The sequence below is a fragment of the Primulina huaijiensis genome, chromosome 12, assembly GCF_012295235.1.
Source record: "Primulina huaijiensis isolate GDHJ02 chromosome 12, ASM1229523v2, whole genome shotgun sequence".
Taxonomy (NCBI): Eukaryota; Viridiplantae; Streptophyta; class Magnoliopsida; order Lamiales; family Gesneriaceae; genus Primulina; species Primulina huaijiensis.
This window is the reverse complement of record NC_133317.1, coordinates 4,303,238-4,321,427: the sequence shown is the minus strand read 5'-3', so window position 1 is coordinate 4,321,427 and position 18,190 is coordinate 4,303,238. Positions and strand designations below refer to the sequence as shown.

The 18,190-nt window shown below is 34.1% G+C and overlaps 3 protein-coding genes and 1 pseudogene across 3 annotated transcripts; 1 reads left to right on the top strand and 3 right to left on the bottom strand.

Annotated features, from left to right (window-relative positions):
- Positions 1–3,299: 3,299 nt before the first annotated feature.
- Positions 3,300–5,552, top strand: LOC140990132 (indole-3-pyruvate monooxygenase YUCCA6-like; annotated as a pseudogene).
- A 1,377-nt stretch (positions 5,553–6,929) lies between these two features.
- LOC140990530 (uncharacterized) lies at positions 6,930–7,957 on the bottom strand. Its single transcript, XM_073460256.1, has one exon. It carries the CDS (start codon positions 7,858–7,860, stop codon positions 6,940–6,942), a length of 921 nt encoding a protein of 306 aa, XP_073316357.1. The 5' UTR covers positions 7,861–7,957; the 3' UTR covers positions 6,930–6,939.
- A 2,448-nt stretch (positions 7,958–10,405) lies between these two features.
- Positions 10,406–14,056, bottom strand: LOC140990314 (GTP-binding protein At2g22870-like). The gene is made up of 5 exons (XM_073459933.1): positions 13,489–14,056; positions 12,778–12,847; positions 11,552–11,714; positions 10,860–11,090; positions 10,406–10,546 (listed from the first exon to the last, which is right to left on the bottom strand). Exons 1-4 carry the CDS (start codon positions 13,955–13,957, stop codon positions 10,872–10,874), a joined length of 921 nt encoding a protein of 306 aa, XP_073316034.1. The 5' UTR covers positions 13,958–14,056; the 3' UTR covers positions 10,406–10,546; positions 10,860–10,871.
- A 504-nt stretch (positions 14,057–14,560) lies between these two features.
- LOC140989154 (uncharacterized) lies at positions 14,561–17,908 on the bottom strand. Its single transcript, XM_073458272.1, has 3 exons — positions 17,631–17,908; positions 16,105–16,196; positions 14,561–15,350 (listed from the first exon to the last, which is right to left on the bottom strand). The coding sequence occupies exons 1-3, from the start codon at positions 17,769–17,771 to the stop codon at positions 14,942–14,944; spliced, it is 642 nt and encodes a 213-aa protein (XP_073314373.1). The 5' UTR covers positions 17,772–17,908; the 3' UTR covers positions 14,561–14,941.
- Positions 17,909–18,190: the final 282 nt, after the last annotated feature.

Genomic DNA, 18,190 nt, shown 5'->3' with positions numbered 1-18,190 from the left:
CCCCCCCCCCCCCCCAACTTTTCCTCCACAAACTCGCGTGAAAAATCAATTGGACTTGGCACCTCCCGCCAGAGAAATTTATAGAAACCCCTCTAAACTCTCCTCTACGGCGACCGATCGATTTCTATTATCATCTCTTTACGGATTTAAGCATGTTTTCGTAGGCGGAGAAAACGGGGTTAACGACGGCGACGGAAGTGGAAGCGCCGCCGTTTAATTATGGTGGTGGCTTTGAAAATTCGTGGTCCCTAGAGTAGAATATGTAATGTAAATATTGTATGTAATATAATACGTGTGCAAAAAATAACTTGGAACAAAATTAATATTTTAAATGTTCACTTAATAAACCAGTGAATATGTACCTTCCGGTTCTTCGTAGGATAGAACTCATCCATTATTGAATCAATATCTATTCTTACAGTAATTTTTTTTTCGATTTTGATAATCATAGAATCTGTCAAAAACTCTTCTTTCTTCTTATTCCAAATAGATGTTACATAGAATCTGTCAAAAACTCTGCTTTCTTCTTGTTCCAGATAGATGTTCTATGGAGTCTCGTAGCTAAGAATGATCATTCTATTTTTGCAGTAGAAATAAGAAGCGTTAAAACAAGACGAATCAATATGTCAATTAAGTGATAATGATGTGTAAATTCAGTCTCTACCAATCGTCATAATAATTCAAAAATTATAAAAATATTTTGAAACTTTTCATGATGAATTATATCAAACTTATAATTCTCCAATAGACTTCTCAAATAATTTAGTTTTTGTCCACTAAAACCATTATGATAGTATTTCTCTGCGAGATTATAAATTTTATCAGCATTAAACAACTTAAAGTTGTCTTGATGTTCCAAAGTAGAGCTAAGTTTAAGAAGATGTACAGCCCCCATCATTGAATTTATTATTAAACTCTTGAATTATCATTGAATTTATTATTAAACTCTTGAATTTGAAAATATAAATACATCAAAAAAAATAATGATGCTCAGCTGAAATAGAATCATTTGCTTATGTGAATGTCTTGTAGCATATCTATAACAAATATTCATATATGGTATCTCAATACCATTATTTTCACAATTGATTGTTCGATCATCAGAAGAATATCATAACATTCTGCTATCAAAGTATGAAGTAAATCTTTCGTAGTTGAGACAAAATTCATTGTATTTAAAATGTCGAAAGAATTCTATTGCAAAGCTCGACAAAGCAGATATGTGATCCTCATAATCTTATGTATTAAATATAAGATAAATATGAAATCAAATGATCTCAATGCAATCAAAGAACTTGTAGGTTCCCCCTTATAGAATTCAAAGATACTTCCTCAACAACGTGATCAACAATGATAATCACAGAGTTACACATATCTATCATACTGCAAATCAACTCAAAATGAGAACTCCAACCCGTTTTGCTAGCTAGCTACAAAATATCAATCTAATTAAGGGCACTACATGTGTGGCAAAAATTGAAAAATAAAATGATTAATGAGAAATCATATGATAACTAAATTTTATTAAGGAGTAATAATATGATTAATGTTAGTACATGTCTCATGAATAATAGTAGCCATCATATTTGCAATTTCAATCGCTTGGGCAGATTGCAACTCGGTGTGACATTTTGGAGATGCCTTATTAAGATTACAAATAGAATCAAATTTTGAAAAAAAATATTCTCTTTTTCAGCATCCGCTGCCAACACCAATTGAATCTTATGTGCAAAATAATGTACATAATATGCTTGAGGAGTATCTCTCGGAAAAAGAGCCCACGGTCCGTTTCATGAGCCACACATATTGTTAATTCAATCTTATCTTTGAACCCGAATATATTTGATATGCAACTTATGTCGACCAAACACATTACATATTTCCTTTTTACGGGTTACCATAATGGTGTCAACAACGTGCATAATATCAAAAAAACTTTTTATCAAGAACCCTTCACGATAAAAAAATCTCAACACAATAGACATCTACTATTTGTCTAATACATCTTTAACATCATCAACCAAAAGAAGAAAGGATTTTGCACTTCTAACCTCCTCATGTATTTTTTTCTCACTTTCTGGGCAAGAATATACAAAATATCCTTTTGAATGTTTGGTGATGTACACTTTTCATTTTTTGGTTTTTTTAATAGATGTTATTAATGTTAACATCTATTTTCTCACAAACTTTATCATCTTTATAAGATTGTCTTGATTTTTAAAATATAAAGATTCATCATTTTTTCTCAATACTTATCCTTGCAAACAAAGCCAGTGAATGCTTTCAATTGTGGTTGTAAGTCTCAGTCGGTTCTTTTTCACTTCTTCTGATATTTGTACGGTACTTTATCGATGTGACCACTTACATTAATCAAAACACCCATAGATTCCACATTTCCACGATATTGTTGTGGTGAAGTTCGATTTCCCATATGCATCAATAAAGTACATCTCTTTTCATCATTAACTTTTTTGAACCTCTAAAACCATGAAGCATAAATGTTGGATAATAAGCCTCTTTTCTGTGAAAATGAGAAGCAAAAGGTCACGTCTTTATTAAGAGAATAATCAAAAAATTACTCAAACCAACATTTTTTAAATAGTCGATATTGTTCTCTTAACATGACAATAACAATGTTTTCGCCATTCTTTTACCCAATCAATTATGTTTTCTGTCGGAACTTTCTTCCCTCTATATATTATTTCCCAATGTGCCCAATTAAGAGGAACACGATCTATCCATTATTTAGTAATATTATATACTCCATCCCAATATTATATGTACGTATCACTCCAATCTGTATAGGATATTACTTATTTTAGGCACAAATAAATATTTTTATGCTAATCTCAGTCATTTATTTTTAAATAATTTATTAACTAAGATAAGAATATTTAGGAATTTAATTTTTTGCATTTTCTCAAAATTTCTCTATTTTCTGTTGCTAAAAAGAATATTTCTACTTGCACCAAATTCTTTTAATTGCAACATAACCAACTTTGGTTTTTTTTTTTTATAAAAAAAAATCTCGACGACACCATGCATGCATTATAAGAAATGAGGAATTTGTAGACTTTACTATAAATTACAAAATGTTATCATGATTTCACAACTTCATTTAAAAACCAAATGACTAAAATTGATTTGGAACTCATTTTTATTACTAATTCTCTCAACATGCATCACACTTTATAAATATGACTCGCCACTTCTTGCATACACAGAAACTTTGGCAGACTGAAAAATATATATATATATTTAAACTACTTACAATAAATTGTGGTCATTCTTGGATATCCATGGATGGTTATATGAGAGAAATGGAGGCCAAGACTGCTCATGATCGATACTACAATGGCAAGAAGAATACTTAATTCTCTCTCGAGGTCGAGACGTTGCGTTTGGGTTCCAGGTCCCGTGATAGTTGGCGCGGGGCATTCGGGCCTGGCGGCTGCGGTCTGTTTGAAAGAGAAAGGAGTGTCAAGTCTTATAATTGAGAGATCAACGTAACTTGTCTAGGTTCTTCATGGAAACACAGTACATATGATCGTTTGAGTCTCCATTTGCCTAAACGATACTGTGAGTTGCCGTTGATGCCTTTTCCTAGAGATTTCCCGACTTACCCGACTAGAAAACACTTCATTCATTACTTAGAATCCTACGCGAAAAGATTCGAAATCCATCCTGTTTTTAACCAGAGCGTGGTGAGTGTTGAGTATGGTAAAAACCTTGGGTTCTGGAGGGTTTGCACGGCTGCGTCGACGGAGGAGGATGCGGCCGAGGTGGAGTATGTTTACCGATGGCTGGTGGTGGCGATGGCAGAGATGTTGTGCCGGAGATTGAAAGGATGGCGGAGTTTGGTGGAGATGTGGCGCACACGAGTGCGTATAAAAGTGGAGGAGTCTACAAGGGGAAGAAAGTAGTTGTTGTAGGGTGTGGGAATTCGGGGATGGAGGTGTGTTTGGATCAGTTTTACCTACTATATTTTCTCAAGAAATCTTTCATTTATTTCTGTTCGACTTTCTATATTTTAAAAGTTTGCAGCACTTTATTTCTATACTGTCAAGTACATATTCATGAGTAACATTATAATTACTCGAAATTTGAATTCTGCATAACTCAAGAATCGGGATATATATTTTCTTTTCATATTTCTCTTCAAGAGATCAGCTTTCAAATTTGCATGGGAATAGAGAGAAAGAATGAAACAGAATAAAAACGTCAAATTTTCTGAATATTTTGCATCTCTCTCTTTCTCTACTATCGATTTTCTTGAAAAAGAAAGTCAAATGCTAAATGATATTCTTGCTGGTTTCTTTTTCTTTTATAAAGCTTATATTTTTTTAGTTATATATGTACACACACACACACACACTCAATTCATCCTTTCAGATTGGTGACAATTTTAGGTATACATTCTACCACGAGAAATGTTAGGAAGATCAACTTTCGGGTTGTCCATGTGTGCAGTTACAATTGTTTCCAGTTCGGCTCGTCGACCGGTTCCTACTAGCCATGTCAAGGCTCATGCTCGATGACACTGCTCGATTTGGTTTGGACCGTCCAAGATTAGGCCCGCTCGAGCTCAAGAACTTGTCTGGAAAGACGCCGGTGCTGGATGTCGGAACCCCTGACAAGATCAGAAGTGGAGACATCAAGGTAAAACTCAATCACTACCCAGTACTCTTTTTTCCTCACTTTTCAAATTGATTAGCTTTAACAAACGGCAGTTCTAGCTAGCTAGTGTGCCAAGACCCAAAGTTATGTCAATCAATGATAAATAAATAAAAAAAAAAGGATGCTCTTTCCTTTTTTGCTCTACTTTCTATTTTACACAAGTTTACTATACATATATTATACACTCGATTGCTAGTTATTTAATCGACTTAATTATATAGTGAGTTTGTAGTGAAGTCTTTTCTGAATGAATAAAGAAGGTTTTCTCTCCATTAGCAGGATTTCAGTGGACCAAGCGCTGAAGACTAAGGCATCAATCAGTTGAATTTGTAGATGGAAGTATGGAACATTTTGATGCAATAATCTTTCCAACAGGCTACAAAAGCAATGTCCCATCTTGGCTAAAGGTACAACGATTGTCGAGCAATGCAGGATGCGAAAATTTGAAAAATAACATCGGTCAAACTAAGTCTTTGAAAAATAACACTTCTCGACTGTATTTAAAACATATTTAAAAGGGTTAGTTTTCAAAACAGAAATTTGACCAAAAGTTGTTTTGCTCAATCTATGTCTTAAATCCAAGAATTTAATAATCAATATTAAATTAAAGGACATGTTTGGCTGAATAATCAATATTTCATCCCCTCAGGAGAATGATATGTTTTTAAAGGAAGACGTTCGTTCTACCGAGAACAGCATTTCCGAATGGCGAATGTGGTCTATACGCTGTGGGATTCACCAAACGCGGCCTTCGCGGGACATCCATGGATGCTAAGAACATAGCTAATGACATTGAAAGTTGTTGGATGGGTGAAGCAAAGCATTTATCAGTCATTTCTTGGCCACAATACTGTTCATACTATCATTGTCTATAACTAATGTGCACCCCAATAACCTCTCTTCAAATAATTGTTTTCCTTACGAATCAATCAATCGGATAAGTGTCGTCTCATCGACATTAATTCATAAAAAAGTACAAACAGGACATTATATTTTTCCCATAAGTTTTATAACCTTGTATTAATATAAGCCGTGAAATGCTATTAATTATATGGAAATGATCAAACCTGTAGGGAAAAATTATCTAAAATACCGATAACTGATAATCAAGCTCGATCGCGGTTTAGCTCATAGCCAGAAGTTCATGGCATGTTAAAGATATTTTAAAGCCTATTTACATATCGAGTCTGATTTGAACTCATGATCACTATTACAAAACCATCTTTCACGTAAGATCTAGAACAAAAAGTACTAAAATAGATTTACAAACTCTAGTAGAATTTCCTTGATTTACTTCGCATATTAAATGAAGTAATGGGTAGATAATTGCCGAAGTAGACGCACGTGAAGTAATAGGGTACCATTTTACTTCTCATTATCACCTAAGTCGTATCCAAGAAATTAGCGAAGTCTTTGGCTGAAATTAGACCGATGACGAAGTAAAACAACGTCTTCTACATCATCGATTTCGTAAAGTGCAGAAGTAATAGCTTATATATAACTGCATAGTTTATATAGAATGACGAAGTAAATGTGTTGTATTACTTCATAGGTTTTGTATTTTTGTGAAGTAATTGATGCGAATGACTTCGGTGTTATGGAACTAAATTAGCGACGGTTTCCAATTAGCGACAGTTTAAGAAATATAGATCGTCGCTAACTAGCGACGGTTTTGGACCTTACCGTCGCTAATTAGCGACGGGTTTATGAATATTCGTCGCTAATTAGCGTCCGTTAAACGAAACACTGTCGCTAAATAGCGACGATGGCGTCAAAAACTGTTGCTAATTAGCGACAATATTTAATTCATAAAACGGTCGCTATATAGCGACGGTAATTCATAAAAACCGTCGCTAATTATATTATTTTTTAAAAAAATTATTCTTTAAATTTTATAATTATTCCTACATATTTTTAAATAATATCCTCAACACATCTAAAATATTTTAAATTTGTAAATAATTTATAAAACAAAGCTAACAACAAAATTAAATTCATGATCATAAATTAAAAATTAAAGCTAAAAAATATAATCTAAATCGAAATTAAAACCGTCCGGGAGTAAAAATGGAAGTAGATATGAATTGGTGTGAAGAAAAAGCCGTGGAGGGATATATTTATAGGAAAGTTGCGCCGGAATAACGAGTGGCGAAGTAAAAACCAAAAATTCTACTGGTGAAAAAAATTAGAGTTTTAAATCATTAATTATAAAACATTAATTACACATAACAAAAAACAAAAGCCATTAAATTCCAAAGAAACTCAAAAACGAGACAAAGTTTCACAAATATCAGAGAACACTTCGAAAATCAGGCCGTGATAACAAACACTATTCAAAGACAGAAAACAAATCAACAGTCTCTCCAGATCCTCTGCTCCGAACAACTGTTTCGCCAAGATCATGTCCACTATTGATGCCTGGAAATCCCTACGAGGATCCCTCGACTTCTTTTCCACAGCCAGACACTCTCCAACAATCGAACCGCCGCCGAAACTCTTCCTCATCTGAGCTCTTCGTCGAGTCCTCGTCGCTTTCCGGCGAGACAAACCAGAATATGTACGGCAGGAATAGTGAATATTGGCTGACATGTGATCGGACCCAAGGTCATGATTCTTTTCATGGGTTGTTGTCCCGGTGGGTTTTTCAGCAGTTTCATGAAGAATAATGTTGGTGGTCTGAGGCGGCGGAGGTTCTGCCATACGGCGGATGCTTCCCAAGATCTTCGCTGTCATGGATGCAGATAATGCCGAAGAACTGGTACGTTCTCCAATTTCATCGATACTTTTCATCTCATCACACCTTACCTTGGGGCGGTGATCTCTCAGGCGAAAGGACTCCCCGGAGCAAGACGAAAAGCTGAAAAAAGCGTCGTTCTCCTGTAACTTCTCATCGGCGCTACTGAACCAGCCGCTATGGGACGACGTACTCCAGTTATAAAGGTTGATGGTGTCGTTTTTCCTGCAGGGATTTGGACATGAAAAACCATCGTTTTCGAGAGTTTTTTCAGGGTTTTTGATGAAAGACGAGCTGTCGTTTGCATGGGGAATAATGATGTTACTATTATCAGTTTGCATGGAGATGGAGCTATGAGCAACATGATCTGGTAGGCTTCTAAAACGGCAAGAAGCAAAAGAAGAAGACAACAAACGAGAAAGTCTGAGGAAGAAGTTATGATTTTCCATTCGGAAATATCAAAATTCGTGACCAAGTTTTTGAATTTTGATTTTGAATGTGCCTTCATTTTATAGGGAAGAGCTCGAGTAGGCTCAGGTCACAAGAATTGTCTTATCGTAATTATGTGTATTTTTATACGGATCGATCAATGATTAGGAATTCGATTTTTCCTTGTAACATATTCTCAAGAGACATAAAAATTCTAGTGAGACAGTCTCATAGATTAATTTTATGAGACATGTCTTCTATCTGGGTCACTAATTAGAAATATTATTTTTTATGCCAAAAGTATCAATATGGACAGTATTGACTCACACAAGATTTACTTGGATAACTTGTCGCACATGGCTTATGTTTTGTGGTTTATCTAACTAGTGTAGTTGGTAGGATATTACGTTAGCATATGGTTTATCCAATGCACATCAAAAGATATTAACTTTAGATTCTCATGTCATAAAAAAAAACAAACAAACAAAACAAAAAACAAAGAATAATAATATAAATTTTGAAAGTATGACCAAAATATGTGATGTGATTAATATCATTATAAAGTGTCTTGACTAATGGTTGACATTACATCAATATCTTTTGCGATTATATTTCCTCTGTGACAAAATGTCATTATTCCTACGTCTCATTAAAAATTCCAAATATAACAAAACAAAGACAATATATTAATAAAATTTACAAGAATAATAATATACAATTAATGTGTTTCCTTTGATTAATTTTAGAACAAATTTTTCTTTTGAAAAAAAAAAGTACGAATCTTCTTCAATGTATAAATGTTGGCATAAATGGATATATATAAATTTATTATTTTTATAAAATACTTCTCGAATTTATGCATATATTTTCAAATTTAATTAAATTACCAGCTCATCAAATAAAAATTAATTTATAAGTTTTGCATTAAAAAAAACTGGAAGAGAATCTTGAAATTTTTTTATTTTATTACAACAAACGCGGAGAGGGAGATCGAACTCGGAGAACCGACTAATCCAACAAAGAGTGAGACTACTGGACTACGAGCTCGTCTCGAGAATCTTGAAATTTGAGAAGCTTCCAACGAGGCAAAGACATAAAACTTGAGTGATTTGAAAGTTGAGCTTGAGTGTGTCCCGCATGCTATCAGACACAGATGGTCTCAGTTTCAAAGCATGATTTTGATTTATTTTATTAAAAAATAAATAAATAAATTTCAGTAGCAATTATTGGATAAACTAATAACTTTTAATTTGATATTTATTTTTATTTATTTTTTTTCTTCTAAATATCCAATTATTTACATTTATTTTCAAGGCCACTGCACTTTCTTTGATCAAAATTGAAATTCATTGCATGAGCAAATAAATTCAGATATCCAGAAGATGTCAAGATCATGAATGGTAGATCTATCCTATCCTATCCTATACCTAGTAGCCACTCACATTTGAAATGGGAAAAGAAATATAAAGATAATTAATTGGTCATAAGTTTGTTATATTTAGTCTGGAACGCGAGATTTCGTTTCAAATTTCAGATATTTCGTTTAAATTAAATCATTGAGCTTCGATTTTTTTTTTTATCAAAATAGAATAATAGTGTAAGTTCGAGTTTTATTCGAACTTAAATATTATATTGGGTCAATAGTAAAATATATATGTAATTTATTACATGTAATCTCATTTATTGAAAAATTATTTAATTTGTAGTCGGAATTCCAAAAATTTGTCGAAGCCACCAAAAGCTATCATACAATGTGATTAGGACAATGAAATATCATTAAAAAATAATTTATTCTCATGTCTGATCATATAATAATAATAATAATAATAATAATAATAATAATAGTAATATTTTCGAATTTCAATTAATAATTTTTTATTGTAGAATTTTTTCAGAACACGAGTTCCCCAATCCTAAAGTTGACTTGAGAAGATAATGATGTGACTCTGTCATAGATTTTTGTAAAATTTTGTACTCTTTATATTATTGTATTTATTCCATTAATTTCAATTTTCACATGAAGTGAAGCCCAACTCTTACTTTAGTTAATTGTTTTATTTATTGGTACGAACGTACGCACTCTTAAAAATTCAAAATTGTGCGTAAAAGTTTTCAATAGTTTAATTTTATTAATTATTTAAAAAAATCCATTTATCGGCTTCTTAACAATTCAAATTATAATCAAAACCACATTTGAATAGAAAGTTTTCATTTAAAAAATATATATGAAATAATCTAATAATTGATCGTTTAAAAATAATACATTGGTGGCAATCAAACCATCTTTTTCGAGCATAGAATTTTATATTATAGCAAAGATTTTGAGTTTAATATCCGATATAGAAAAATTGTTGAAGAAATATAGATGTGAACAAAAAAAATTAGATATTTAGACTAAAAAATCATCTAGCCCGCAAAAAGAATTAGATATTTAAACTAAAAAAATCATCTAGCTCGCCTAACGTTTAGACATGATAACTTAAAATATCCTATCAATGATTTGAATACATGGGTGTTGTAATAAAATCAATAAACACACAGACAAACATAGAGACCAAAGGCAACTACTTGAAATGATTTTACTAATAAAGAATGAGAAAAATATATATATATATTGTCACATGAAAACCAATGGAACAGGGCAAAGGAATACTTTCCATGAATCCTACTTACTACAAACCATATGGCTAGCAGTAGACTCCGGCCCTGCAAGTAAAAAACAGTACAAAACTTGAGAAACAAGATCCGGATTCATGGGAATGAGCCGCCATTAGAGCCAAGAACTTCGTGTGGAGAGGCGAAATGAGAACTTCAGAGATTTAGGGAACGCGGCATTGTTTTGTTTAATATTTCAATACAAAATCCGGAAAAAAATAATGAACAAGGGGTGGGGGGGCTCCCCGATATTCCCTCTTGCTCCACATGGGACGCACCCCTCTCTACGTTTTTTTAAAAAAGGGCAAATTGTGTGTGTAGTTTATTCCACTGTATCAGTCTCTCATGAGGATCGAGGTAATACCTAGAAGGAAGCCTAATGCTTGAGCCAGTAGTTTCTTAACTGAGACATGTGCAAAAGTATCTCCTCTCTTCCTTGGTTTGTGACACTACTGGTCATGATCCAAGGTGGTGCCGTCTGGAAAAAGTTGCGTATCAGCTCCTGAAACTCTTGGACGTTTTCTTCAGGTCGTCTCCCTCCATTCCTTTTCTTTTTCCGTTTGTCACATTTGGTGAATATTAAAGTCATCGGAATCTGGAAAAAGAAGTGAACAAAATCTAGACATCACGACTTTCTTGAGCCTGCTAAAAACTCTTTATCAATATTTCTAGCGGTTTTACTTGTTAATAAATATGATCATTAAACCATGTGAAGATTACCAATGCATAAACGTTAAAAATTATAAATGGATTTGATAACTTTTCCAGCAGAGATAACCATTCAAGCATTTTAATTTGTTAGCTACATTTGATTTTTACACTTTTTTGCAACACTGGTTGAACATTCGTCTACATGAATTAAAAAAGGCAGTTATCAAACTCTTGGCAAGTACCAAATTAGTATACCGTTAGTTAGTTGTAACACCAAGTATGGCATAAAGCATTCCATAAAGCCACAAAAAAGGGTAACATAAAACGGCGAGAAGCTTCCTCGCGTACATGAAAATGAATATTGCTTTGTATTCCCTTTCAGAAGTAAAAGTAGAAATTTAAAACCTGATTTTGTCCCAACCAACTAGCATAATCAAGATCAATCTTTTTTGCGGGAATGCTGGCATCAATCAGAAGGAAAACAGAGACAAGTGTAGGCCGGTTGAGGAAGTAATCCTTGGTGAATTTGTCCCAGTCTGTTCGAATCTCATGTGGAGCGGCTGCATACCTATTTAACGACAATAATTAGTCACCGCCACAAGTACCAACAAATTATCCAATTTACTTTGTTGCTAAGCAGAACAGAATGTCGAAAAATTCACAGTATCACTTAACATATCGGTTTTACATTTTTTTCCATTTTTGTAAATCCCTTTCCATGGAAGGTTGAGATTAGACACAAATATGAGAGATAAATGAGAAGAAAAAACGTTTTCTGTAGGAAATCTACCTGTTTTTCATGGTTCAGACAACCCTTTCAACACCATACACTCAAATAGCGCATGAACATGTTAGCTTAACATATCCAAATCTTCTGCCACTCACAGTGCTAAACCTAACATTTTCTTGTAGCAAGTTCTATATCGTAGTTATTAAAACCATAAGGTGAATAGGTATTTATAACATATCCTAGGCGGAAGGCACAGTGACGCTTGATTGATGCGATTAATGATATGCTAGGATCTAAATATTCTAAGAAAATTTCATCGTGTATAATTATTCATGTACTTTGCAAGCCATTATGTAACAATAAAACAAAGAGTTATTGGTTTATAAAAGAATTCATCATTATTCCCTTGCATTTTGTTTTGGATCTATCATCCCCGTGTTTAGAGCACACTTAGAGGTTTCTTGGACTTTAGAAATGCACTAAGGACAAAACTTTATTGTTATGTGTGCAGTATCGAAGTACTGGACCTTTGCTTGTGTCAGGAGTATGGGCTGTTTTACTAAACCTTGAACATGGATGCATGGCTTGTAAACTTTTGATAACTATGTTATGTATTCAACCAGTTTACGAGGACACGTGTTGAACATCCAAAAATAGAGAAATAGCGCATGGATGCAGCATATAATTTAAAATGCAGCACGTTGTAGAAAACTAGGCCACTATGATGTTAAAAGTACAATTATGGTGTTCATTTACGTTAAGAAATAAGCAGGTGCATTCAAACTACTGTCACACAATTGTTTATTTGTATATCTAACCGACTCTTACTTTTAACGCCAATCACAAAAGTGAAACCGAATAAAATGAGCGAAAATCAAGAAATCCAAAGTCAAGTGGATACCCATAGCCTGGTAAATCGACGAGGTACCAGCTATCATTAATGCGAAAATGGTTGATGCATTGTGTCTTCCCTGAAAATGGAAACACGACAATATAGTTACTTTCACAACAAAAATTGTACTTTGAATAGTTCCAGATAAATATTTTCTATCATCTTGTACAGGAAATTCAATGCTTCACTCCTTTTTGCATCACAAATTAGACAAACCTAATGTCCTTTCTGACGATAAACTATACAAAATCAAGTCCTCTAATCCTGTTTAGCTTCCAAAAAATGAACAAAAGAACACTCCTAAGAGGCTATCAGTGTTGGATGCAACAATCTATATATATCACGCCAAAAAATGAAAAGTTTCATAAGCTTCCATAGCTATAGTACTATCAGTTATAAGTTCATTTGATCTCAAATTCAATCACTCTTGAGCGCCATCTATAAGCATACAATAACAAATCCCTCTATTCTGTGATTCACCGAACCTGGTTCAGAGATGTTTAATGAAAGGCTAAATTATTCATTCCTACGGCAGCAAGTTTTCCCTTGAGTTGAAAAAATAAGAAATGAACTTTATGAAAGGCAAAATTACTCATTCCTACGGATTGAAACCAAAAACCAAACATATAATATCTGCCAAAAAAAAAGCCACATCAAAATGATGTCTGACTAACTAGTTCTGTCTAGAACACGCACTACACTGCTAAAAATTGCACACACCAGGCTTCTTGGAAGTGAGCGCGAGCCGCTTCCGCCTAACGAGCGAGTTAAGAAGCGAAGATTTCCCCACATTAGACCTGCCCACGAGCGCGAATTCCGGTATCCCATCTGAAGGACAGTCCTCAGTTGTTACACTGCTCTTCACAAACTCCGAATTCACAACTTCAGTACCATCGCCTGCAGCATACTTACTCAGCACGATATTCGAGCCCTTCAAGATTCTCGCGCCTAAGCTCGAGATTTCTAGAGATGAAACGTCTGTATCCGGCGGCACAAAGAGAGTTTCAAGAGGAAGCGGCGCAGTTACTTGGGGCTTTGACGGGGTATCGATTGTCGCGGAGAAGTGGGAGATGGAAGCAGGTATGGGTTTGGATACGATGGTTGAGGTGATTAGCAGAAGCCTCTTGGGTTTGGGACAAGTGAAATGAGAGATGAGGTGAATTCTTGGAAGTCGATGGCTCAGAAACATCTCTCAGTCTCAGCTATGGCGTTTTCACGTTCAGTGTGTGCGTCACTGTCCGATATTTGGGTTTGGGATGGGATATTTTCCACTACCACCATCTTTTTTAAAAAAGAAAATATCATAATTTTTGTCATTTTCTATTATATTATCATATCTATAACAATATGTTAAATTGAAAATCAAAAACATTTTTTAATATCTGACAAAAACTTGTGTGAGACAGTCTCATAGATCGTATTTTGTGAGACGAATATCTTATTTGGATTATGTATGAAAAAATATTATTTTTTATGCTAAGAGTATTATTTTTTATTTTGAATATCGGTAAGATTGACTCGTCTCACAGATAAAGATTCACGAGACCATCTCACAAAAGACCTAGTCTTAATATTACCGAAACATTTAAATTGTTTGAACTTTTTTTAATAAAAATACTTAAAATTGAACTTTTTTGAAAAAATTTAAGGTGCAACTTCTATCCTTTGTCACGAAATAATTGAAGGCCTTGCAAAATTCTCATAAAGGTATTGTTATTTAAAAACGATTATTCTTTTTGTTTACAAGAATTTCAGCGAAGAAGAAAAGCATAGTGAAAAGAAACAATCGAGAGGAAACTAAAAAAGAATCTAATTTCAAATGATAATCCAATTATCAAAGAGTAAACGATTTTTTTTCCCCCGAAACAAAGAGTAAATGACTCTTGATCGTCGGATTAATATTTCGCGTACAACAGCACAAGAAGTGATGACTCGCAAACATATGGGAAACGCGCTTCTCATGAAAATAGCAAAGCCTATAAAATGCAAAAAAATGAACACATGCCATCCTCTCCTCTTTAGCAGTATATTGAAGCCAAGAACTCTACAATCACAAAACGTTCATTTCCGGAGCACAAATCAAGGTTTCACGTGTATTCTGGTCGTTGATGACAGTTCGAAAAATGATCCCAGAAGACGAAACCAATTGAAACAATGAACAAGTAATTACCCATCACCCGCCTTTTTGTTTTTCTTCTTCCAAAGGAAGCAACGATTTGAACCACTGCTTCCAAGGGGCATCTTCTTGTTGCTCAATCCAGGAAAGAAAGCAGCTATCCAATAAACAGAAAAAATTGACATAAAGGAGTTGATAACGAACAGGAATGAATCGAAAATTGGCAACTTGAACAATTGGCCAGATGCCTCCCTCTAAAATCAAGGCTGGGAGAAAGTCTCTCTTAACATCTTGTTTGACCTGAGTCACACTTTTACCCGTAGAAAAACCCATGTAAGTGAAAAAAACGAGTAAATCCAAGGGCCCAAAGATTATGCCGTCGACTGCTACTTTTGTGCCGACAAAACGGAAGGAATTCGGACGTAGTTGCAGCCTTAATCTAATGAAACGGTCCAGCCCTTCATACCTGTGTGGAAGAAAGATTGAGAACCATACTGCATGTGCGTGTGTAAAACATTACTAGAACTCTAAAGCACCATTTGTTTCTTATCCATGACACAATGTTTATAGGGCTAAAGCTTTATTAATCTTACTCTTAAATAATAGATATGCGACAACACAACAGAGAATTTAAATCATTCGACAGTGAATGCAAACATCCGCCACACAATTCATCAGTGAAGATATAAATCCATGACACGATGCTTAGAGGGCTAAAACTCTATTCATCTTACTCTTTATATAGGTAAAACTATCTTGTGACTAGTTTAAAACATTTCCTATAACAAAATCGCGATCAGATTACATGAAAAAGACATCTTAACTTTAGTTATATCAAATCTGATTTCAAAATAATTTTTTGGATTTCAACAGCATTCAGTGTTCATGAAGTTTCTCACAGTCTGAACTCTTGACGTTTTTGAAAATATTAGTAAATGGTTACTATTATCATCATGAGAATTTCCTGAGATACATAGCACCATGTTAGAGAAGACAGTAGGATACTATCAAATAATGCACCATTGCTTCATCACTGTGACCTGGCCATCAAGCGCATGAGAAAAGCTACAGGGGACAACCCAGTTACCTACTTATCCATTTTCAAATTTAAACACGGGCTGTAACTTAAAAGCGACAGCGTTCGTATTTAATTTAATAGGACAATTGAGTATAGAAAACGAGGGTTTTTTTCTGAAAGTCATAGCTCAACAGAAACTAACCAGAAATGCCCAACTGGGCCAACAAATCCAAGCCCAAACAAACTCGTAGTAGCAACTCTTCTCCAATTGATCTTTAATTCTTTGTCTTCATCCTGCAGAGGAAACAATGGGTAATGCTATTCAGTGATGTGAAAATAAAGCTGTGAAGCTTCTCAGAGCAACAGGTATACAAATTGTCAAAGCTGTGTATGACTACCAGACGTATGAGCAGGAAGAAGAAGAAGAAAACATTCATTTCATGTTCATTTTGGCAGGTCTCATGCATTCGAGGGGTTGGTGGCAGTTTAATTTTCAACAAGTATTAGAAACACCAGGGAAAAGGAATAAAGAATGCTAGTGCAACATTTTGTAATATCTAATGCTTAAAGGAAAAAACACAATCTAATTCCAAAATAACCAAAGTAAACTTACCATTGTGAGACTGGTCGTATCTTTCTCCATCTTTTAAGAAAAAACATGAACATGAGAACAGTTCTAAAGTTTAATCATTCAATATTCATGGATAACAGTTTTGCGCACAACTGCATAAACCATCATGCATTTGTTCCATTCAAAGTTATATACAAGCATATAAACAGCACAGCCTTAAAGAAAGCTAACCAACAGATTGCATAAACATCCTTCATGATCGAAAGAAAATATGTAGTAAGTTCAAAATGAACACGAGGACCTTTATTCTTTTCAGTAAGACGGAAACTCAGTTAAATCAATTAGAAGTATAAGAGGAACGCTCATGTGGAAGATTCATGTCACTTTGGGAAAATAGACCAAAAATGATTTGCCAATCAATAAGAGATTGGGAGCGCAAAGAAAGTCTTTCTCCTCAACTAAAGAAGGATTAAACCATTAATATCTTACCCTCCTTCCAGTACTAACATCTCACTTCCCTGCCAGATAAGTTTTGCATTAAGGATTCTTGAGAGATATGTGCGTATGAGACCGAACAGCTAATAGCTATGCATATCCACAAATTATAACATATGACTTCGCATATTTTGTGAAGAAAACGTGCAACACGTTCACAAAGTTATAGAAACATAAACATAGCACATTAGCAGATGTAACAATTTAATAAGTCTTTGATAACTCATCTTCTGGAGATGTTTAATGCCCTTTGAACAATAAAACCACAGCGGGACAGACAGATAAATAAAAGGTTTTCAATTACCAGCGTTTAGTTCAACAACAAAAACAGGATACAGCGAGGAAACATTGATTTTATGGCTATCCATTCTTAAAATGTAAGTTCCATCACGAAAATTCTAGGATTATCAACCGCCATGCCATCCGCACCCGAACATCCATGAAAAATCCACACCCCGTCCACTCGAAACACACACAACACAAACGCATATTTAACACACAACTATATATTGTCACATAACAACTTGAGAAAAACGAAACACAAATACAAACAGATAAACAAAATTAGGCGCAACTAATTAAAAAAAAACTATATATAAAAACCTGAGCCATTAAATATGATAAAAAAAATCGATGTAGAAAAGACCCAAAAAAATCCTCACATAGCTTCTTCTGGAGGTGGATTGAGTGACGGTTTGAGCAGCAATATCACCAACTCCCCAAATCAAGCCGGAGCTAATCACCTGGGTCTTAACTGGGTGCGTCGCCAAGCAATTCTGGTACCATTTCCACAGCCTCAACATAATATCACAATCATAAAAGAGAAAAAGAAAATGAATTCAAACGAAGAGAATGGAATGCGGGAAGAAGCAAAGAAGCGTGTTGTATATTTAGGTTGAATTTGGGTGTAATATTATTTGATGATGTTTGACAATTGGCTTAATTTTTTAAAACCTAGAAGACTCACTCATTTATAATATATNAGGTAACATGTATTATAGATTGTATGTCATGTATTGAGGTTGGAAAGTTATATTAATAAAATCCATTATGAAATCATTGACAAACTAAGACTAACAAATTTTCATCAGTGAATCATCATATGTTGTACAACAAATTGGAGATAATATAACTAAATATGTTCTAAAAAACTGACAAGTTCGTAGGATTTATAAATGTTTATATAAAAATATATAAAATAATAAGGAAAAATTGATTTGAG